The 23,380-nt window shown below is 43.7% G+C and overlaps 1 protein-coding gene across 1 annotated transcript; it reads right to left on the bottom strand.

The window, feature by feature from the left end:
• Positions 1–1,129: 1,129 nt before the first annotated feature.
• Positions 1,130–22,366, bottom strand: PCBD2 (pterin-4 alpha-carbinolamine dehydratase 2). Its single transcript, XM_086621810.1, has 4 exons — positions 22,274–22,366; positions 19,935–20,066; positions 1,273–1,353; positions 1,130–1,180 (listed from the first exon to the last, which is right to left on the bottom strand). Exons 1-4 carry the CDS (start codon positions 22,364–22,366, stop codon positions 1,130–1,132), a joined length of 357 nt encoding a protein of 118 aa, XP_086477936.1.
• Between the last annotated feature and the right edge of the window lie 1,014 nt (positions 22,367–23,380).

The following is a 23,380-nucleotide window of genomic DNA, read 5'->3' as shown; positions in this document are numbered from 1 at the left end:
TGCATTCCTGGGTTTCATCCAAGAAGAGGTGTCCGATCAAATAACTCATTCTTTACGTTTAAATTCCACGGATCGGTTTCACCAAGAACCTGGGCCAGTGACCGAGCTGCCAACAGCCGAGTCAGGGGCTCACGCGTTTTGTTAAAAACCAGCACCCTGAAGGTGAAAAAAATGGTTGAGCTTGTTGCAGATTAATTTCAAAAAGAAAAACAAACGGACCGGTGCATTCTGCCATGACGCAGCTGCCTGCACGGGTTTGTTTAGACTAAGCCAGATGACAAGTTGGGCATTACTTTGTCTCGCCTTTGACTGAGATTTTGGGAAGAGAGAAGAGAAAAAAAAAAAAAAAAGATGAATTCTGAATATTCTGGAAAGTGAAGAAAATCATGAAGAGTAAGTGATAAGAACTTTGTTCAGTGATCACTTGATGTTCCCTTAAACAGGGTGAGCTAAAGGGCTGCTGTGGAGGAGCCGGTGCTGGGATGTCTCCGTTAGGGAGGAGAAGTGGGGATGTCCTGCTCAGGAGTTGGCGATTCCCAGCCACAGGCTGCTTGTCCACATATCCTTTTAGTATATTTTTAGTGGGATTGCCATATATTCTCCAAATGCTAAAACAAACAACTCGCTATGATACAATGAGGAATATCAGAAAATAAAAACAGAAGAGGAGTGAGAACTTCCCCCTTCACACAGCACCTTTCACTCGAGGGTCGCAGTATACCTTGTAACACTTGTAAATACGAGACCACCATCAGTTAGGCAATGTTCTAAATAAATTTTACAAGCTGCTATGTTGAGACATAGGAGTCTCCAATTTTTTAAGAAATCAAACCTAAATTGAGAGACACTGCCAGGTTCCCATTTAGGTTCCCACAATCAACCATCTGCTGCCCTACACCGCTGGGCTCCCGCTTGTTGCGCAGAAAGGACTGAGTGTTGGCGAGTAGTTTCAAAACAGTTGATTATTCAGGTTGCCTAAATAAGAGTTTAGAGGCTTCTATTTTATTTCCAGATCTCAGCCAGAAAGGTGAAGCGACAGGTCCGAACCAAACAATTGCAAAGAGCTTGATTCCTGGGGCCGTATCACCACCACAAACATCTCAATGTGTCTTTAAAATCTCAACTCTCTTTACAAAGGCACAAACTCTTTCCATTCCCCTACCTCTTCCTTGTATATAAGCTACAAAAAAAAAGGCAGAGAGAACGGGCCAGTGGTTTGGTTTGGTCTCCTTGACTCGTCATGCCTGGAACTAGGGCTGGTGAACATGTTACCTTGCTGTAGACGTTAAACCATTCCGGGTGGTGATTCATCTTCTCTGCTTGCAGAGCAACGCGCGTCATAAATCCGAAAGCCTGAGGAGAGAAAGAGCAAAGAGGAAAATACTCCTCCATCCGCCAGGACCCGCAGTGGATCTGCCAGATTCACTCCAAAAATCTCAAAAACTCCTGGAGATGCTCCAGATCGCTGCTCCTCGGGTCTGCGTGTGTTAAAGGAGCGTTTCACCTTCTCGTGCCACCGATGCGTTTCCGGAGTCTGCTGAGATCATCCCCTTCAGACCCTGGTGCACCGCTCTGCTCAACGTTACTTACTCCAGGCTTCAAAGCCATTTCACGAGAGCAATGATTTTTACCTTTGGAATCCAACAGTGATTTTAAACATCCCTCCCAAACCCCTCGGCCCTTACCGCATCGTAGAAACGTGCCGTTTCCAATTACGCATCGTGCCACAGTAATACTGATATCACTTCCAGAAACATATCCTTCCGTGGAACTATTTCGCTATTTATTTTACTGGAGGGAGAAAGGTGGCAGGTGGGTTTGCCCTTCTGCTTTACGAGAAAATATTTTCCCTTAAAATGAGTCAAAATAGGTTTCCCAATCCTCTGTCCGTCTATTCCGCACAGCACGCTCCCCCAGGACGCAGGCTGTATCACAGGCTCAAGGAAAAAAAAAATAATAGCAGGTCCTTGCCAAAATACTTCGGAGCAAATCACTGCATTATAAAGAAAATTAGAATGTCCATGTAAATCAAGAACGCAATTACGCAGCAGGGCCCGAAGGGCTCGGTGCGTGAGCAGGACGCCTCTAACTCAGTGGGTTTTGTTCATACCGAGCTCCATCCGTTGGGGTTCAGGACCTGAATTAACATGCAAAGCAAAAGTAACATCCACGTTTTAAGTCTGGTTCGTATTATAATACAACAAGCTCAAGAAAACCCTACCTGATTTAGGTAGGTTTTCAGTGCTAATTTATGGAAGAGAATGTATATAGCCCGCATTCCACCAAGCGATGGCCGTTTCAAACAAACATGTGGTCAATGAATAACATATAATGGTCGATAATAGTTTCAAGTCTTTTTTCCTCTCACAAATTACAAAAACCTTTTAGGAAAAAAAAAAACCCCAAGCATCAGTGCCTGGATGAAGTATGACTTTGTTAGTCGCTTTGCCAGTCAGATGAATGCGAACGTTATAATCAGAGAAAATCATTCCAATGAGGTTTGTCATTTGGAAATCACCAAACTGTCAGCAATTAAAAAGCTTTTTTCTTTGACCCAAGAGCATTCCAAAATTTGGGAAAAAATCTAACTTCCCTTGAAGCTCTCGCTTGGTTTAGTTTTACTTCGAGTGAACAATTACTTTTAAAAATTTGCAAATGTTTCAGCAGCACGCTTTGAAGCGGAAAGCTGCAAGTGGTTCATTAGATGTTAGCAACGATTTGGAAAACTTCTGCATTAATAGTTCTGAAAGATATTTGATTTAAGTGTTTTTAGAGTGCCCGTGGGCTTAATAGGAATGGGATGTCCAACATAGCAATGTATACACAGAAACGTCCCCAGAAGTTTCAAACAGCAATGCCTCTGCAACAAAGAGCTAGGGCAAAAACTTGTTGTATTTATAAAAACCCTACAGGTTCGTGTATGTTCTACCAGCGTGTCTGTCTGTCCATCCCAGGAACTCACCCACACGGTTCACACAACACAAACACGATTCATTGATTACGTGACAATAATCATCACTCCAACAGAAGGCAGACAGAGCGAACTACACAAGCAAACAAGTCTACTAAATTAATCTGCTCTGCAGACCTTTCTTCACACTTTGTTATAACAAACCCTCTCCGATCAGTGGACCACCAAACCCTGTCCAACCAGTGGACCATCAAGCCCTCTCCGACCAGTGGACCACCATGCCAACACAATGCCTCTTCCCCTACCAACAGTAAAAAGTCTCCAGCTGGATAAAACAGTCATTGGTCTTAACACCGTGCATCTTCCTGAGGAGTGCTCAACTTAGAGCTGTCCGAGTCAGGAAAAGGAATGCATTTTGGAGCCGAGGACCCTCCCCAGGACAGGTCCTGCCACTCGCTGCTCCAGCTGCCCATGACTGTCCCAGTCAGGGCGACCTGGTATCACAGCGAAGGACAAAGCACGTGCCCCCCTCCAAACATGCCCACCTTTCTGCACGCCCTGCTCTGCTCGGAGACGTTTTCCCTCATTGCACATTACCCAAAGCAACTTATTTCTTGCATTTTAGTTTATTTTAATTATATACAAAAAGTATCTCCCACTAAGAAAATAAGCTACAGTTCTACCGAGCAATTTCATCAGCGCAATCTCCATTAAGGTCCTAAATACTTCCTTTGCTAATTAAACAAATTAGAATGCTATTGTTTATGAATCACTTTTATATTTGTAGAGCCGTAACCTTTCTTTGGGAAAACACAATTGGCTCTGGAAGGAAAAGATATTTAGGTTTGATTAGATATGAAAACACTATTACACCAAATCAGTTTGGACATTTCTTCACGTCTTGAAACCTGATCGGTAATTTGGTCTAATTGGTGATCAAGGAAACTATCTTGTGATCAATTAAAGTAATTACCACATTCCAGCAACACAACCAACCTTAATTTGAGCAGGAGTCTGCACTTCTTCAACTTTAATTAAAAATAATGAAAATTATTAAGCAGTCTGCAGTGCAAGATCATTGTCAAGACTGCACCGGTGGGCAGAGTTTATCAGACCATCACACTTTTCTTGATGAAAGTGGAGCAAGTACTTTACTCACAACAGTAAGACTCAACACAATCTTCATTTTCCCTGTAGTAATAACAGAGTTCTGCAGCCCCTTGGCCACTGATGAGAACTTTTTCAGATTTTTCCTTCTAAAATAAAGAGAGGAGAAAGGCTTTGTGCATATTCTAGAAGCCATAAAGAAGTATTAGAAGAAGCTTTAATGTATTAGGTATTATAAAGTATTCTGATATTTCAGTAACAGCCATAAAAGGCAGACATTTTCAGCCTAATCCTTTTAGGATATTTGGGCTAAAATAACATCCAGACATACAGGTTACTCTAAATAAGTACATCGTGTCACCCAAGCGAAGGCAGACTGTAGAGTCCCTGCAAGAAACCACAAAGAGCAACAGCAGAAGTAACGAGTGAAGCAATCCTGCACAGACAAGGAGATGCCTCGGGTCCGCCAGTACGTCTCTTCCCTTCACATCTTTCAAGATCCCAAAAGAAGGAACTAAAAACTAATGTTTTTTTAGTTGTAACATCACTTCTAAAACGTTTTATAAATACTAGCAGCCACAGTGTGTCCCCATGAGAAAAAAATCAGGGCTACTCTTAGAAGAACAAGTTAACCTAATAAAGTAAAAAAAAAAAAAGAAACTTGAAAAATGTTTTGGGACTGGCCAAGCTGCTTTAGAAAGTGACAAAACACGCTATCACAAAATAAGACTTAACGCGACTTTTGTTGCCTGAGAATGGGAAAACCAGGGCCAGACACTTGGCTGTCAGCAGTGGGAGGAAAGATGAAATTCCATCCGTCCCTCTGCACCGCGCAACGCTGCACGGCTCCGGCAGAACCGCCGCATCCCGGAGCCGATCTGCTATTATTCTTCCTTTCACACTTCTTAAGCAAGGAATCAATTCATCTTAACACTTTTTAAACACGCTGCTTTCGTACGCCGCTTGCCAACGCTATCTCCATGAGTTACACATCAAAGCGACGCAGGTCGACACGTCGTGCCAACACATCACCGCCCGCGAGTCCCCGGTGATGGATCACCCCAGCGCGTCTCCGGAACAAAGCAGTACTTGACTCAAAAGTGGAGACGTTCAAGAAAAACAGCCAAAAGGCTCAACAATATAACCATGCACACTTTTTATTTATTTGTTTTAAAATACGTACGCTATAAAGAGCATTAGCTGGGCTTCCTAAATCCTTCAGACACTCAGCCAAGGAAACCGTATGCTAATTACAAGTACATTAAGGTTTCTGCCTCCCATCTGTCATTATAACACTGGAGGTAGCATTAACCTTGACCTTCTGGAGCGCGAGGGCTACCTGTCTTGTCCTCCCTTCCCCAGCCGCCCGGGTTGCATCTGTATCATTTATCAGTGGGAAATGAATAAACAAAACGAGTTATAGTGACATTGTCATCCAAGGTAAGAGACAACTACACCTCACACGTTTGCTTTCCATTGACTCGAGTGAAAAAAAAAAAACCCAAATGTGTTCTCCTTAGCAGTTTGACACTTGTAACAATAAACTCAAATCATTAAGGTTCACTTCCAAACGGCAGAAGCTTTCACACATCCCACTGATGTTACTACCCAACAGTGAGCTACGGGCCACCAGATAAAAGGAAAAAGCTCTTTAATGTCGAGTTATTTTAAGCTATGTTAGCTAGTCACAAGGGTTTAACTCAATCTCATGACATTTTCTGTTGTGCTCTCAAGAAAAAAAAAAATCAAGGTTTGTTTTATTTTAATTCTACTTACTCCATTAAAAAAAGACTTTTACCTTATAAATATGCATAAACCATCCCATGAGACCACATGCTTCATCTGAAAGAGACAACGTGGTTAAAGCCCAAAAAAAGAGGAATCCAACCAGTATTTAGGAAGGTGGTGGCAGCACAGGGGGAAAGATACCCGTTACCAAAATTACATGCCCTTTTTGGGATTCTTCCCTGTTGGCATCATCAGCCTGCCTCAAGCATCCCCAGGGACACTGGCTCCATGTGGCATTAGATATTTTCCTCTTTTCTTCCTTTTTTTTGGCCTTGTCTGGATTCATCCATGACACAAACCACCTTCCCATTGCTCTTCCCCTTTTTAATACCATTCCAAGGTTAGCGGGACAGTCCTTAAGAACACAACTAAATCAAGTCTCAAAATAAGAGCTAAACTCAAGTTATCCACGTCCTCATCTCTCCAGAGACGGACAAGCTGGCTCAGGCGTTGTGTCCGCATCTCCCTATTCCCTCCATCCCACTCCATCCAGGCACGGGCAGCCAGCAGGATCTGGAGATGAACACAACCTAACAAATCACAGGTAGAGAATTTTTTTTCCTCCTCTTTAACAGCTTGAGTAGCAAAATATTGTGAATGGAGCCAACCTTCCCATTCCCTAAGGATCGCTCAGGGTTAGGGAAAGCAGTACTCCTAACGCTGTAGGACACTAAAAAAGGGAAAGGATGGAAGAGGAGTACTACAGACATGCTGGCATGTACTGAGGTGCCATTTCTGTCTTTGTTATGAAATGTGAAACTAAAAAAAAAACACCCACAACTACAATTTCCAACTGCTTTTCTGCATTTACAATGTCCTTTTAAAATGCAGAGCTGACTGCTTGCTTATCTGCACACATCATTTACACAAAAGTGAAATGCTGCTTCGCCCTCTAAAAAAAGTTACCTATTTATATCCACATTATAGCTGTAAACACTGCTCTCCATGTTAGATCTGCAGCGGCGTACGCGAAAACCTTTACACCATGTTCTACAAAGAACGCTGTTTCTGTCTCCCAACACTTGTTTACAATTATGTCGGTGAAGAAACTAGCTCGCCAGCTCTATATCAAACATTTTTGACAGCAAAAGCACAAACACTGATCTATTCTAAGTAGTTTGCCACTCTATGTAATCTTGGAAAAGGCATTCTTGCCTTTGATTCGAAAAATGTTTATACTTCATACATTATGCAAATAGTTTTTATATATTAAGAAGTAATGCAAGCAAAGCTCAAGTTAAATTAAATTCTTCAACGATAACCTTGCCAAAGCACTGATTTTCCTATTAAAAAAATTATTCCAATTTGTTGATCTTACATTGGATGAAACATACTGTAACAATCTTCATAATTTATGTCCTGTTGGGACACTATGATTTAAAGTAACATAATACAGACCAGCATCAGTGCTAATCTAAACCACCTGACCAGATAAACAACAGCTTCCCCTTCTCTCCTCACCGAGGGTATTTCTGTTTATTGTCATATGATTTACCAATTTGAAGAACGTGAAGAATAACTGGAGGCAAAAGAGACGCGGAGCTCGGAGGCACGGCCTTTCCTCAACGGGGACGTTTCTCGCGCAGGTACGGTACAATGTCCAGAGCGGAAGGAGATGACAGAAGGCGATTTCAGGAATGCTGCCCCTGGAAAAGCCCAAGCCACGCCGGAGTTTACACTCGCTCGGCACAATCTGGACCAGGTGCGGCACTAGATGCGACATGGGCCTGATGATGCTCCAGATGCGGCTCTCCAAAAGAGGTCTGAGCCAAAAGCTTCATCTCCCAAGCTCAACAGTGACCTAAGCTATGACGTCACTTTGTCATAAAGCAGGTGCAAGCGTAATTTGCCCCTTCCGAGGTTCAACTGGTCAAGGCACCAGTTTCAGCTGAGGCCAAGGGACACGGAGGTCAATGCAAGAAAAAGGACTAAGAGGAAGGTAGACAGCACTGAGCGTTGACCTTCTCCTTGCTTTGGCTTCCTCTTCCCCTCACGCTCGCTAAGCGCGTGAAATACCCTCGCACGCAATCTCTACGGCAAACCTCAACTTTATCTTTTGTAAGCCTGTTTATATCAGGATTTTCATAACTGCTGAATTTAGACCTGTTTTTCTCTTATTGGTGATAATACGATACTAAGTGTTACATCTATTTCCTTCTTCCTCGTCACATCTTGACTTTTCCAGCAGCCTCGGTGCTGAGGATCGTTTTTCCTATTCTCATTTTTATTACAGTAAGTGACTGCACCTGGATTTCATGAACAGAGAGCAGATAATATTCTCGGTGATTCAATGAGCAGACTTTGCACCAAAATGAATCACCTATTCCACCAAAAAGATTTACAGACTTAATGGAGTACAAGTGAGAGAACATGGAGATGTCTTAAAACAGCACAAAAATGTCTTTCGGTGAGTAATAAAAGTTTCAAACCTAGACTGCACTGGCTCCACACAACCATATTACAAAATACATTCATTTGCTTATAAGTAGATAAAAATTATTATAGTTGCCCATAAAGACTTCTGCAAAATAAGTAGACATCCTAAATCCCAACCAAACTTGGAACAAGATCCCATGGTATTTGTCATATATCACTCCATACAGAAACATGGAAAATAAATATTTGGGTTTTTTTCCCCCCTCATTTCCAGTTCCTTAGCACTCTAGGTAAACATAGCCTCATAAATACTACTTTCTTTATTCAAAAATGTAGATCTCTAAATTAGATTTTACAGAAAAAAGAAGGAAAATAATCCCAGGTTTCAAGACTGAACTAGAACATGGAAGGAATCTTCCGGCCATGTAGTGAGCTAAACGTGGCTCTCCACCTCCCAAGCCATTTTTGTGTGCTTTATGCTCAAAAATGGAATATAAATGTTGCACTTAGGAGGTTTACACCAAATAAAGTGACTATTTCAAGAAACATGACTTTTTTAAATGAGCTTTTTGCACCCTACCTACAAACATTAAATAACACAGCGAAGCCTCCATTAACCGAGCACCTGCTAAAGCAATCAGTCACTTAAAATAATAAACTTTCTTGGCTGCACAACCGAAAGAACAATGATAATTCTACTTGTTAAAGCAAATGTTTGGCCCAGCAAATCAAACTCCTGGCTGTACCGTAATAAAGCCATCACACAAACCACTATAAAAATAAACTAGTAACAAGGTGCAGTTAGTCCCTGGTTCCAACCTTCTGAATTCAGGCACTTGAACCCTCTGCCAAGGTGCTCTGCTCACCGACGCGCTTCGTGCTGCACAAGGACGCTGCTGCTCGGGCAACGAACCATCCCTGGTCACACAGTGCCAGGGAACGACATGAAGCCATCGTAAACAAACCAAGTAAGAATTAATTTACATGAACAGTCCCCTTCAAAAAGGTGCTCAAATCCTCCGACTTTCATAGAGGGTGGAAGAACAGGGGAGTTCATTATCCCATCGCACCACGTTTCGGATGGAACAGATCTGGCTACAGCAGAACAAAACACTACTATTTCCCCCAATGTTTCTTTTCACTCGTGTGCGAATGAATGATTTCATTCTGTAGACATGAAAATGAAGTTTGCATGCCGTGCATGCTGTCGATAACATAGGGAGCACTCAGACAAAATTCTCCTTAGTCTTTTGGCCAAGATTACACACACTACCAGTTTAATAACCGAAATCATTTCTGCTGAGTATCCAAGGGCAATCATATCCTGCCTCTGATAATTCTCTAAATCTCTTGTTATTTATCATCCTAAGAAAACATCAAAGAGAGATAAGAAAGGCATTGTTTTATGGTGGATTAAGAGAAGCAGCAGCTGGTCTCGTGACCATTTCGTTTTTTCCTATCCTTCTAATCACTACACTGTCAGCTGGTTTGGTTTGGTCTGGTTTTTGAAAGACAAGGTCAACAATTCAAACGTGTCACAGGAATCATGATGGAGGCGTGAGGAATTTGGAGAGGTCTTCTAATCACCCTCTTGGCCGAGCCAGAATCTAAAAAGATCTAAAGCTGTCAATTAAAGCAAACTGAGGCACATTTACTGCAGATCCAATCAGGGAATCATTTCATTCAATTCTGCTGCTGAAAGCATCCTACTGTATTGTCAGAATGGGTCTTCATGTTTGGATGCCTCTTCTACTAGAAGAGAGTAGATGATACATGGGGGCAGTGAACTCAGCAGGAGACTTATCTGGGCCAGCACTGGTAGGCCTTTAATTTATATTGCACTATAAAATTCTAATACTGTTTTGAAGGCAGACATTTCAAGTCTAGAAGTGACAGATCCTTTGAAGAAAGAATAGGAGAGAGCAAGGATCTTCCTAGATGACTTGCTTCTCTTCAGGGCATCCTTCAACCTCAGAGCAGTTGGGTACCTTGCCTGGTTTGGCATCCCCACTGTTGCCTGAGTGATCTGTAGGTCACCTAGACCCGTGCTTCATCTCCTGTCTTTGGTATTTGGAAGAACAGCTAGAGCAGGTCATGGAGAAACAGACAAAGGCAGCTACGTTAAATTGTATTATTAAGAACGAGGCTCACTTAACCGCCAACAATTTAGATAGACAACGTATACTTAACATTTTCAACTGTCTTCAGACCCCTCTGTGTGCTCCAAGCACATGTCAGGAAGCAGCAGAGTAGATTCAATGTGCAACATATTGAGAGGTTCCATGGGTTTTTTTGGTTGGTTGTATCTTTACTAAGACACAAGGGTTCCTCTGGGCAGCCCACACCTTGGTACACCTGGGAACAGAGAGACAGGCTCACAAGGGGAGACACATATTAATTCCGAGTCCTTGAGTGAACATCAAATTTCTTTTAGCAATTGATACGAGCACACCAGGAAGGGAAACCCTTTGTACGCCTCTGGTTTTCATTTAGATTGGGCATTACAAGACACATGCATAAACACAACAGCCTGGGCTGGCACAGCTAACACGATTTTTGCCTGCTACAAGCACCCACCCACTGTATCACAGAATAAAGATTCTCCCAACCAGGGCCACCTCGGTCATACACAGACAGGTATTTAACTGCCTACTATTATTCTCATCACAGCATGAGGAAAATCACACTAGATCACGAAATCAGGACTTTCCCCTCTGATCCCAGGAATAAAAAACCATTTTCCTACAACGCACCCGTAGCAATAAATAAACCCAATGGTGCGGTGCTGACTCAGCACAAAGCTCCTCGCTCATCAGCACATTCCCCACCAAACCCCTCCAAGACATCACAACCAGCTTTATGTTTGTCCAAAGTGACTTTTCATCTCAGCCCAACAAAATCAAAGGAAGAAAAGGGCAAGAAGAGGAAAAAGGGAAGCTCTCCCCCCAAAAAATCTATGTGAAGCGGGTTTGCAGCTTTATAAAAGTGGAATAAAAAATAAAAATTACACTCGCCTCACCCCGATAAACTGCGGCCCCGCCGCCAGTGGCTTTCCAGAGCAGATGTAACGTTTTAGCCGAACGTGATTGTTTGTGAAAGAAATAATTCTGATCAAAACCCGAAATTGCAGCCAGCAGAAGCGCTGCACTTCGTCACGTTAATCCGCCCTGACGGGGAGCGGCGAGCGGGGATCCCTACTGCGAGCGGAGCAGATGCGGAAGGTCAGCGCTGGCCCGCCGCTTCCAACCCTTCCCGTGTAAAACAGGGTGCGTGAAAGCCCGGCACGGCTCACCGCCGGATTAACGGATGTCCGCTAAGTGGGTTTGATGTGCTTTTGGTGAGTAATGGGTCGTTTTTAAATAGGGGCGTTGTCGGTTTATTTTGGCCCGCTTTTTAATTGCGATGGCAGAGGATCACATCCCAAAGTGCGTCTCTCCTTCGTGGGAGCACGAGAAAGTGAGAGCTGCTGGCGTAAAGGCAATTTAGGGTTTGAAAACGGAGGCGGCATTATTCCAAAAGCAAGGGGATGCAAAAGGTTAAACAACCAAGACGGAGAGATGTGCTGTTTGCACTTAATCAGCATCTTTCCAGCATCCCCGTAAAAAGACATTTTAATGCAGAAAGAATTGCAAGACACCAGGTTTCCTTAACTGAGAAGGTAAAAAATTATTCTGAGTGATCATCTTCTTCAGGAAAGGTAACATCTGTCTTACTAGTATTTTCCCAAATGAACGTGTCCAACAGGATTCAAACCCATTGGATTTTCCATTCCTACCCATCGGATTTTCCATTCCTTTTCCAAAGGTGGTTTAACAAGGAAAGAGTCCAAACTGTAGTTAAAATCAAGTTGACCTGCTCACATTTGCTCTCTTTGGTACGAACGGGCGGCAGCCCTGCCCGCGCGGCTGATGGAACGTTTGTTCTGTTTAATTCAAACAGAGTGAACAATCAATTTGTGCAGCTGAAAAAAAAAAAAAAAGGAGAAATACATTTCTAGTCCAAATCTACAAGACAGCTTGTGAAATCCAAAAGGCATCGTGACAAATAATTTCTTTTGCACTTTCAGATCAATGCATGAAACAAGCATAAGGCAAATGCTATAATAATTTTTACTTGAGTGATAATAAATCTATCTTTGGAGGAAAGCATTTGTATTAGAGCCAACTGGAGAGCAGCCCAAGGGTCAGATGGGCAGATTTAAGCAGTGGCCTGCTTAAATGGAGACACAACAGGTCTACTTGGTGGGGCAAACTCAGCAATTAGAAATGCCACCGCCCCCAACAATTATAAATGATAAAATAATGGTTTATTCTAAGGAGAAATATGACTCAGCTCATCAAGAAAACGAGCATCCCTAATTACAGTTAAGTCATAAGAAAAATTAAACCGATGCAACTTCTACGACACCTGGGATGGGACGTCTTGCATGACGAAGGAGATGAAGGACATGTGCCCACTCTGAGTCTGCGACTTAAACATTACTCATTTTATTTAAATACGATTAATGTCGTGACATTTTAAATAATCCTGGCAGCCTGACACTGGTGGTACTGCCACGACGACGTTATAACAGTGACACCGGTACTGTAACTTGCCACAAGCAGGTGGGACACGAGGGCGCTGGGATCTGCACACACAGACCCTGGCCAAAGAGATGAGATACCTTGCGGAATGAAGAGGAGCAATCACTGCTCGTCATCTGCCTGACTTTTACCAGGCAGGAATTTCTCAGATGTCTTATCACTGTGAAGTTTTAATGAAGATACTGAAGGACAAAACGATGGTTCCCAGCCATATAGGAAAGGGTAACTGTGAAGGACTTTAAAAGACGTAAGAGGCTGCTGATGCACTACGGCAACTCTATTCAAGACAGAAAAGCATCGCCAAGCACAAAGCGTTGGTCTGAAAATATTCTGGAGCACTCGCTGACTTTACATATGGTTTTGTACCCCACCAGCCACACTGGTCATGAGAAGAAAATAAACCCTGTACTTCCCAACTCCCAGCACCATGGATTTGATTTCTGTCTAGACGCAACCCAACTGCATATTTCCACCACTATAGACTTCCCAGATTTGCAGAATTTCCCACCTGTAGCAAACCACTGGCTGCCAGGTAAGTGGAGGCATCACTGGACACAGGACACACCAACCAGGGCACCAGTGTCATCTGCTCCTCCTCCAAGGCCAGGGAAGGAGACTTGTAAGCTTTCAAACAAGAAATCTTCCCAGAGCTTCTCCTTTCATTTCACCCAGACCCGGAGCTCCATGCCTTCCGCGGGCAGTGCCAGGCAGCGGTGCGGGCAGGTGGACCGTGTCCAGGTCCCACAGCTGCACCCTGACCCTCCGACCTGCCCACTCAGAGGCGAGAGTGTTATTTACTCAGTCAATCACAAGAATAAACTCAAGGAAGGTGTGATCATCCAGGAATCATAGATTTTTACAGTGCTCCGCTCCGAGACACAAGCCAGTTCGTTCACTCTGTTCCAGCCTGCAGGTTAACCTCTGCCAGTCCCAAAAACTTCACTATCAGTTTCTAATAAAGGAAAATGTCAACAGGCAGATACGCCAGAAATTCATTATTTTCAGATACAAAGATTTTCTCAACTCTGTAAATCCACTCATAAATAATTCTGATTTATTGTAAATCGGTTATTGTATTCATAAACGCAGGGAAGTTAGTGAACAATGTAACTACCAAAAGAAATACTTTCATAACTTTGCAGGTGCACAAATCACAGCATATGGGAGAGGACTCAAAGGATAATGGAAAACGAAGCAGTTTAGGAAAGACTATATGAAAACCAGCACCTACCTAGGCGGATAAAAAAAAATAATAATTTATTTTCATCCGACAGGCAATCTAACACAAAACTCTAGCAGAGGGAGCAGGCACACCAATATTACATTAAAAATAGCAATTCCCCCCCACTCCAAACAAATGAAAACAGGTTCGTCTTTTGGTTAGCAGAAGTGACAGTCAGGGGCTGAGGCTGCTCAGGCTTTGAGGTTAAACACAACTGACATAAGCTGCACCTGAATCCAATCATTCCCCGGGCTCTGAGAAGATTCACACGTGAGGACTAAATTTGTCACAAATGGGTTGGTTTCCGATCCTCCTGTAGCCAACTTGCTTTATTCTGACCCCCATTTAACAAATCAACTTAATGGGCACTGGGAGTGCTATAAAACTTAACAATGGAGTGATTTTAACTTTTAAAATATAGTTATGAAGCAAAATGTTGGAGAGCTCCTTCAATACTGGAAATCAAATTAAATCTAGACATTTTTTAACAGTCTTGACAGATATAATCCTAGTTACCATGTAAATTTATGGTAAGCTGCTGTGATATTAGCCACAGGTGCTACTTTTAATATATGGCCCGCATCTGGCTGGGAATAAAATTTCTCAGAGGACTGAAAATGACCTCACTATCAGACAATGGAGAAGAAAAAAAAACATAAGACCACTGTGGCATATAAAAAGCTGGAGATGTGGTCCACAACCGAATATTTAACATAAAATTCATTTTAACTCTGCAGATTGTAGGTTAAAGGATATTATGTTTTCAATACGTAAAAGGCGCGGACGTATTTCAGCCAAACAGCCAAAAGATTAAGTACATCAAGCGGCAATGAAATACACTGCCTACGTATATAAAAACAAATTTTCCAACCTTTGATCGACCTAGAAGACAAAGCAACGTGCCAAGAGTAGAAAAAAGGAAGTATTGACACAGATTACACTACAGAGACTGGCACCAAGTACCACCATCAAAACAAATAAAGAATATTCATTGCATATCCTACCAAATTCGTTTGGGTGTGTAATTGTGATAATAAACCAAGGACAATCAATTTAAAGGGGCAAATCTGAGCATACAGCTAAGGGAAAATAATTGGCATTTCAATGAGGGGGAAAAAAAAAAGGCATCTACCCCATAACATGCTCTGATTTTTTCTTTTTTTCCCCTGGATTTCAAGCCAAGAGAGCTAGAAAATTTGGAAAGGAAATGCAAAGTGAGAATAGTAATTTATCTCACCATTCTAGATTTTTTGCACATCTTTAAATAAGCTCTCAAAAACCCAGAGTCCACAACTGCAATGAAACACATGTGCTTCTACTCTCGCTGCACACCGTCCTCCAAAGCGTTTCCTCACCGTCCCCTCTGCTCAGGCTCATCTTTCGCCTGTCTCCTGTAGCCCCAAAACACAAAACTTATTTAAAATAGCTTTTAAAACTCTTAGAGCATTTGATTTCCTGTCATTTTATAAAATGACGTTAGAGTTCTTATGGAGACTTCCTACATGATTTTTTTTTTTTTTTTTTTAAAAAACAACCTTAATTAAAAGCTTACCCTATAAAAGAAAGCAGCTGTAAGTGCTGAACCTGAGCATCAGCAAACATGCCCACCTTTGTAATTTCCTAACGGCGTTTTCTGCCTTTGCGTGATTACCCGAGGAAACGCAATCACACAGGCAGTTGCCCCTTAAACCCTCTGGTCAAATCCAACCAACTTTGACAAGAGACACGGAAATCTCAGAGTTAAGATGTTCCTGCAACTTTGGCAAAAACGAGCAGCTGGGTAAAGGACCCAAACCGAGCGCTCGGCACCCATCACCTGGAGCCCTTCGCAGCCACCCGCCCAGCCAGCGCCGGGCTCGACAGGAACCTGGGGGAAATTCAGATTTTTAAGCCAAGTCTGTCCCTTTTGCAGGATCACCCCTCCCAAGGCGTACTGACCTGAAACGCCCACGAAATTCCAGAGATACACATCAGGACATCAAGGTCCTCAGCAACCCTTCTCTGCCTTGATGACCAACTTTTACCATTAGTCCCAGTGATTCTGCGGTTTCTTTTCTGAGCTTGCAGAACAATAACTGGGAGAAGCTACCAGCACGGTCTGAAGGAGTAAATTAACTTTCTGTCAGGATTCTGAATTTTGCTTGGGCAGACTGGAAACAGAGGGCTTGCTCCATAGCTGGAAGGGAAATGTTTTATTTCAGTAGCACAAAGACATGAACAGACAAGAGAGTGCCTTCTGGATGCTACAGTGGCCAGAAGCCTTGCTTGCTGCTTTCCTCTCCCGTGCACACAGGGAAAGAGGCCCTGGATAAGCTCTCTGACGTGGCTTTGAGGTTTACAGAGGCTCACTGGCATCCAGACGCGTGGCAGGGCTCAAGACTTGCCATGGAGGGGTCCGAGCACACCCGCTCTCCACGACCTTGCTCACTGCCAGAGGTTTCGGCTGAGCACATGCTCCTCAGGAAAGGTGACTCAACCAGGGGGCTCTTGAGCGAGCATGCCAGAGCCAGGGTCCTGGAGGTAAAGGACTCCGACTTTAACCCATCATTGTTGAGCAGCAGGTAGCCAGTGGCAATAACACGCGGCAATTGGGAGGCTCAAGGAGGAATGGATGCATTGGTGTGATCCGCACAGCTCTTCCAACAAGGTGCTCTCCTCTGCAGTTGAGTTGTGTTTGCATTTTTACTCCCACCATTGGTGTATTTCATATTTTACACAAGATTCAGAACACCCACCCACCCACCAGGAGCCTGTCTCACGCTAAAGGTAACGGGAACACAGAGCAGGACCCACCACCCAGCACCAACACTGCCCAGTCCAGGATGACAGGACCTGCGCGTGGCGGGCACCCACAGCAACAGCTTCCAGCCAGGAACCCAGCTGGTTTCCAGCTTGTTTCAGAGAATTGTACCTCCAAAGCCCATTTCCATGAAAATACATCTTCCGTCTAACAAACAGCACCGGTACTTGCAAGTTCTGGGTTACAGAGTAATCCCAAAAGCCAGAAGCATCATAGCTTGTCAGCCTTACGGAGGCAGCCCACTGCTGATCGCTTTTACCCCAGCTAATCTCAGCCTGAAAGCTTCAGGAATCGAAATAACTCTTGTTTCACAGAAGTTTCATTTCATTCTTACGCTGAAAATAATACATATAAACCAAGCTCATGTCTACACATTTGCACGACTTTATAATAAAAGTTGTGTTTATATGCTTAACATCTGTTGACATACACAGACTTTGTAAACCTGGCACAGATTTTAAAGCCACAGAATTTTCCATGCATCATGAACATTATCTGCGAGAAGCCATAAAAAAAAGCAATGAATACATTAATCATAGCAATATCATCTGCAAAACATAAATCTAAAATACCTTTCATGTCAGCTCAACTACTACTTTTTTTTTTTCTTTTACACACCTGATTTTACACCATCTGTAAAAGGGCAGCAGGAAGATCACCGAGGAAATGGTATTTCTTTTGACTTTCACTAAATACTCACACTTTAAATACTGTAAACAGAATATTTATTACGTGAAATGAAAGAAGTGGTACCTACAAGTTCAAGTTTTTTCATTGCAGGACTGAATTCTCCCAAAGTACAATGCAGATATAGCTCCACTTCTGACTTTTTTTGCCTGGGTCGTAACAAACTCGGTATTTACTAATAGTTATTATAAATGTAAACATCAATAAGCATACATGAATAATTTTAATTTACTTTCAATGTCAACTTATTGAAAGGCAAATACTTGCTCTCTAATACCCTCGGGATCTGCACATTGAGCCCCTTTCTAGACTACGATAACAGGAAGGGCTTCTGCCCTCTCCCACTGCAAACGAGGGCACTGCGACTGGTTCCTAATCATCAGCAGGTGAAATTCTGCCTTCAGATATTCACATATAACCTTGATCCAACCAGCGCCGCACAGAGGATCCACCCGCCCAGCTTGTTCTCCCAGTCCAGTTTTGAAGCCAATTCCCAGCCTCTGCTCTCGTTTCTGCCTTACACCACATCCATGGAGCACAAGCCAGAAGGAAAGAGACTGTACCAGTATCTCCCAAACAATTCAAGAGGCAATTTTTTTTTCAGTACCCTTTCTAAGATTACATGTACTGGAAGTATAAATGTACACTTCATAATTTACTAATGAACATATTTAAATATACTCAACTTCCTATACTGGTATGTGCTTTATCAATCTTCAAATTAGGAAGATATTTGGATATCTACCTATGTTGTAAGATAAATCTACGCAGACAAAAAACCACAAATTTTTCACCAAAGCAATGAGTTTTCTAGATATCTGCTGGTGGGGTACCTTGATTTGTCTCTTGACCTGTCTGTTGACACATTGCGTAAGTCCACCTGATCAAGCTGACTTATTTACAGTGCGTAAAATCACTTTTTTATTAACTTCGGGAAAACAAGTCATTTCTGGTTGTGCTGAACCAACAAAGACTTTGACCAAGCCCCAGCAGAGATGCCGTTTCATGAACGTTCAAAGCATAAAGGCTGAAAATCTCAACTTTCCCAAGGGCTACTTCTATCTCAACGGTGTCAACCATGCTGTTCTCTCCTCGTTGTTGCAGCTCTGAGCTGCCTGCACATCTCACCAAGGTTTCATGTAAGCTCCTTCTCATGGGCTTCCCTCCTTCCTTGCCCTCTGAATTATCTGATATGGGTCTATTTGTTCTGTATTAATGTTCAGGTTTGAAGTGCAAGCCAGGAAAAAAAAAGTACTTGGGGGTCTGGATGTGCTCCCTGGACCAGCATCGTACTGCTGTGAGCTGGATTTTTCTGCAGTTGTTTTCTCTCTTCCTTTCGCCCAGCTCAGAGGGGCTGGGAACACCTCACCCACCTTCCCTCTACTGCCTGCACTTTCCTTATCGTGACAGCTACTGTCTGAAATGGCAAAAAAGCGCGCCAGCTTCACAAATTGTTGTTTATCTAGCTCATTGTGATTTCCTAAGAAAAAAATCTCGGTCTGGGTTTAGGCACAGCCATGTAAATAAACAGCTCACAGCACAGCTCCAGGTCCCTACGCACACCAAAGCCTGGAGCTCGCTGCGTCCCTCCCGTAGCGGGGAAAAGAACCAGCTCAGCGAGAGCCATCGCCCAAACAAAACCCTGGGCTTCCTCTCCCACCCGAGAAAGTACTCACCTCTCCAGAAATAAACCAGAAGGGAAATGCATGCCCTTGGAACGTGACTTCTTTCTAAGCAATGTCATGATTCCTCAGAAGACAATTATTCAGAGGAAGGTGGCTGATTGCAGATCCCAAGATAAACTCAGTATTTCTACAGCAAGTTTGTAACTGATGTCCAAGACGCGTTCTTGCGAGTTTTGAGACGTGGCTCAGGATCCCGACTCCAAATAAAAACCCAACGAGATCTAACCAGCAGTCTGCCGTGCCAAAGACACTGCAAGATCAGCTACTATGATTCATTCAAGAGTATATTGGAACTCTGTCCTCCTGCTTAGAAGGTGAAATGTATCATATTTTCCCCACCTTATTTACCAAAAGTTTCTGTTCTTATATTTACCCATTTTTCCTCAAGTTTTTCCCTGACAAAAATGAGCCCCACTGTCCATCAGTTATGTATTTCCGGCATTCATTTACGAGTGCTAGTAATGAAAAAAAAAAAATCCGGATCAAATACTATTTGTCTAATCCCATAGTACCGACCCTTACCTTGACCCCAATATTATAATCAAGAAATTGCAATATTAGAATAAATCTACTTAGTAGCTACAAAACAGCATTCATTTACTCCATCTAATGAGATCAGAATCAGAGAACAATCCGTCGAGGCAAACCCAACAGTGTTTGGCCCCGCAAGGATACTCCCAAATATCTGAATATAAATACTTTCCCATGAGGATTGTATGGAAATTGAAGTAATTACATCTCCTTTATATTAAAAGTGGTATATAACGATAATTACCTGATTAAAATTTTTGAAATTGAACTCTTTGTAGATGGCATCTCTTTCGCCTAACTCAGACCAGCCTGAAGCTTTGAGATCGAGTAAAACTTGGTTCCTCTCCTCTGTCGTCAACCAGTGAGACTGCGAAGACTATTGAGGAAAAAAAAAAACAAACAACATGACACGAGTGAGGCTGAGGTTCTCTTTTGTGCAACCATAAGAAAACCACACGATGAAATTGTGGTTATGTGTTGCAGAAAGGTAAAAAGGTGGAAAATTCACTGTACAGTTTCCTACTGTTTATAATTTCACAGACCAGCGTAATTTAAAACAGGCAAGAAACAACATTTCTGGTTTGGTTAATGAAGTTCAGCTAAATGCTTTTGTACAAAACTGGCAAAGCGTGACAGGCTCTTCTACAGGAACAAACACGGACACCAGCATACCTGTACCCCTGTTCATCTGAATTATCCAGATACTGTAACACTTGAATTAATTTTCAAATATTCCATTCTGTCATATAAATAAAGGATTATTTTCCGTTATACGCTAAATGTGTAATGACACGGCTATCAGGAGAATACCAGTAATTTAAAGGACAGAAGCAAAATAGAAGATTGTATTCTACACAATTTATATGTTGCTATTTCTAAGAAAGCAGGAATGGATTTAAAGACAGCAAGCACTGCGGAGTTCTACAAGCAACAAAGAATTTTTTAACTAACAATGAAAAGAAAAAAAACCTGACAATACAGAGACAATTACGAGAAGTTACACATTACAGGTAGAAGCACTAGATTCTGCAAAGCATCTATGTCCGATATTTTTCCTAAAAGCAGAGATTAAGGGCACGAGTGATTACTTAGACAATATATTCTGACAGACAGGTCTCAAACTCGTGTTATAAACACAATTTGGAATGGGAAGAACCTTTCTCTCCAGCCGAACAAAATTCAGATTGTTTTTAGTCTTTCTAGTAGCAGCCGGCACAGCTTCGTGCGAACTTCCAGAAAGGGGCTGAGCAATTCTGCTCCCGAGCTTCCCTAAAACATCAGAAGTTGGCAAACACCCGCTGCCAGCTCAGAATATTTTTTTCCCTTTGCCAGCCGGCGCTGGCAGCTCCGCTGCGGAGACCCGCAGGAGCCCCGGTGCCACCAGATGGGGCTGTGAGCCCGAGCAGAGCGGGAATTAACGCAATTAACGCGATCTGAGCAAGGCTTTAAGATGCGGGACGGCCAAGGAACAACATTTTCACCAATAATTAAGGGATAAAAAAAACCAAACCCACCCAAACCAACCCCAACCGTGTAAGTCACTCTAACGGCATCATTGTGTTCAGTAGGATACACCCAGCCCAAGAGATGGGTTTTACAGGTCCCAATTTGAACTAATTTAGGCTCTTTACACTTCAAACACAATTTGGACTTGCAAGGATATAAATATGGGATTTGTCGTTGCGATAACTGCAGTTGCAGGCATGAATTTCTCACAGTTGTCTTTTTCGAAGCACGTACAAAAATTGCCAAAGTTAACAGCTGTATCGAAATTTATTACTTTATCTGGCAGGAGATGAAATTAGTAGACTAACATGCAAAAATCCCTGTGGGTGGGCTTTTATGAGATAGCAAAGTCCAGGACTGCAAAGAGGAGGCGGCACAAAGTTCACTCCCCTGGCTGGCAGCAGAGATATTGTCCGTTTGTTTTTGGGGCATCGCAGTGACCCTCCTGAGGCCTCACCGAGACAGAGACGACGTTGCCACTTGAAATTAGATGACGCATTTTTGGGGAGAAACATAGATAGAGTCTGACAGAGCACACCAACCGCAGGATTTCAATCAGACACAGGTTGTGAAAGCCACGTGCCAAGGCAGCCCCCCCCGCCCCCCCAGCCGCCCCCCCAAACACGGCAGGAAGCAGCAGAACTTGCTTTTTGCAAAAAAAAAAAAACAAAGATGAAAAAAAAGGGTGGTGGGCGATGTTATTCGCGTTTCCACAACTCCACGCGCGCAGCACAGACTCCCCCCCCCCGCCCCGAAAGGCAGAGCTGAGCCGTGACGTAGGCACGGCGTGACGTCACCCGGCCGCTTTAACTGTGGCAATCGGGAACGGCCATTTGGAAGAAGCGCGGGGGAGAAGAGGCGTCAATTACATTTTAAAAAAATAAATTAGTACAAAATATTTCATGCTGGAGGGGTGAGGGTCTAAACCTGCGCGTGCAATTAGTTACCGGCTTGACGTAAAAAAAAAACATAAAAACGAATCACCGGGGCGGAGGGGGGGTGGCCGCGTGGCTGCGCTCCAGGCGGCCCCTCCGCCCCGCTCCGCTCCCCCCGCCCCGGCCCCGCCGCGCCCCTCACCATGGCAGCGCGGCTCCCGCCAGCGGCTCCCCGGCCCGCCGCCCGCCGCGCTCCCAGCAGCGCCAGCCGCAGCGCGGCCCCGCCGCCTGGCATGGCCCCGGCCCCGGCCCCGGCCCCGCCTCCGCCGCCGGGAGGAGCCGCGGCCCGGCGCTCCCGGCGGGGAGAAGCGGAGGCGGGAGGCGCCCACCGCCCCCTTCCCCCGCACCCCCTCTGGGGCTGCGGTGCGCTGAAGGAGCCGCCGGCCGCGAGCGGAACCGGCCCCCGCCGCCGCCGCCCCGGTGCTCCTCGGGTTAAATCCGTGCTCGGGTCCGTGGGCAGCGCTGAAACGGGCACTTTCCATGGGCACTTTCCAGCGGGGGAGGCACTGCTGTTAAAGACAACGCGATTTGCGGAGGGGTATGGACATAACCACTGGGGAGAATCCAGCCCCGGGCCGCTCAAAGGAACCCGCTGGGAGAGGCGAGAGCACGCCTGTGTATGGTTCACAACCTGGAATCTTTATTAATAAAATATTTCCTAGTTTTATCGTCAGTAACAGCAAAGTTTTACCAGTGCAGCTTCCTTTTAACACACAGAAATACAGGACCTCGGCTTTCCAAAGGGGAAAGATACGGCCACCAGAAACATACCTGAAAAATGAGGTGCAAGGGATATGAACTCCTTGTCAAACAATAAATCTTGTGACGTTTTTTGTTTCTTCTCAGCTTAATTTGCACTCTAAAGCTTCCTATCAGGGTACTATGGCAAGCCTCCACCGTGTGTACCTGCTGTGCAATCAAATGCCAAAACATACAACACACCAGTCCATACCTCATCCAAAGTCTTCCATACTAATTATAACTAAACCCGGTGTCAATTCTTCATGTAGCCTCGGCTGTAGACCGTGAAGCCAGCAAAAAACACGTTAGCATAAATTGAAATAAATCTCACAACTGGTCTTGCTAATTTGGGCAAGTGATCTGTACTTGAGAAGCTGCATGTTTGTAGTCCTGGAAAAGTGACTTAAAAAGTGACACTGAAAACCTGATTTATTAAAAAAGAGTAAGGGCAATGAATGCAATTTAATTCTACACAAACGTGGTAAACAAGTTGTGTATACACACAGAG

Source organism: Tauraco erythrolophus, chromosome 16 (assembly GCF_009769465.1).
Source record: "Tauraco erythrolophus isolate bTauEry1 chromosome 16, bTauEry1.pri, whole genome shotgun sequence".
NCBI lineage: Eukaryota > Metazoa > Chordata > Aves > Musophagiformes > Musophagidae > Tauraco > Tauraco erythrolophus.
This window is presented reverse-complemented; position numbering and strand designations above follow the sequence as displayed.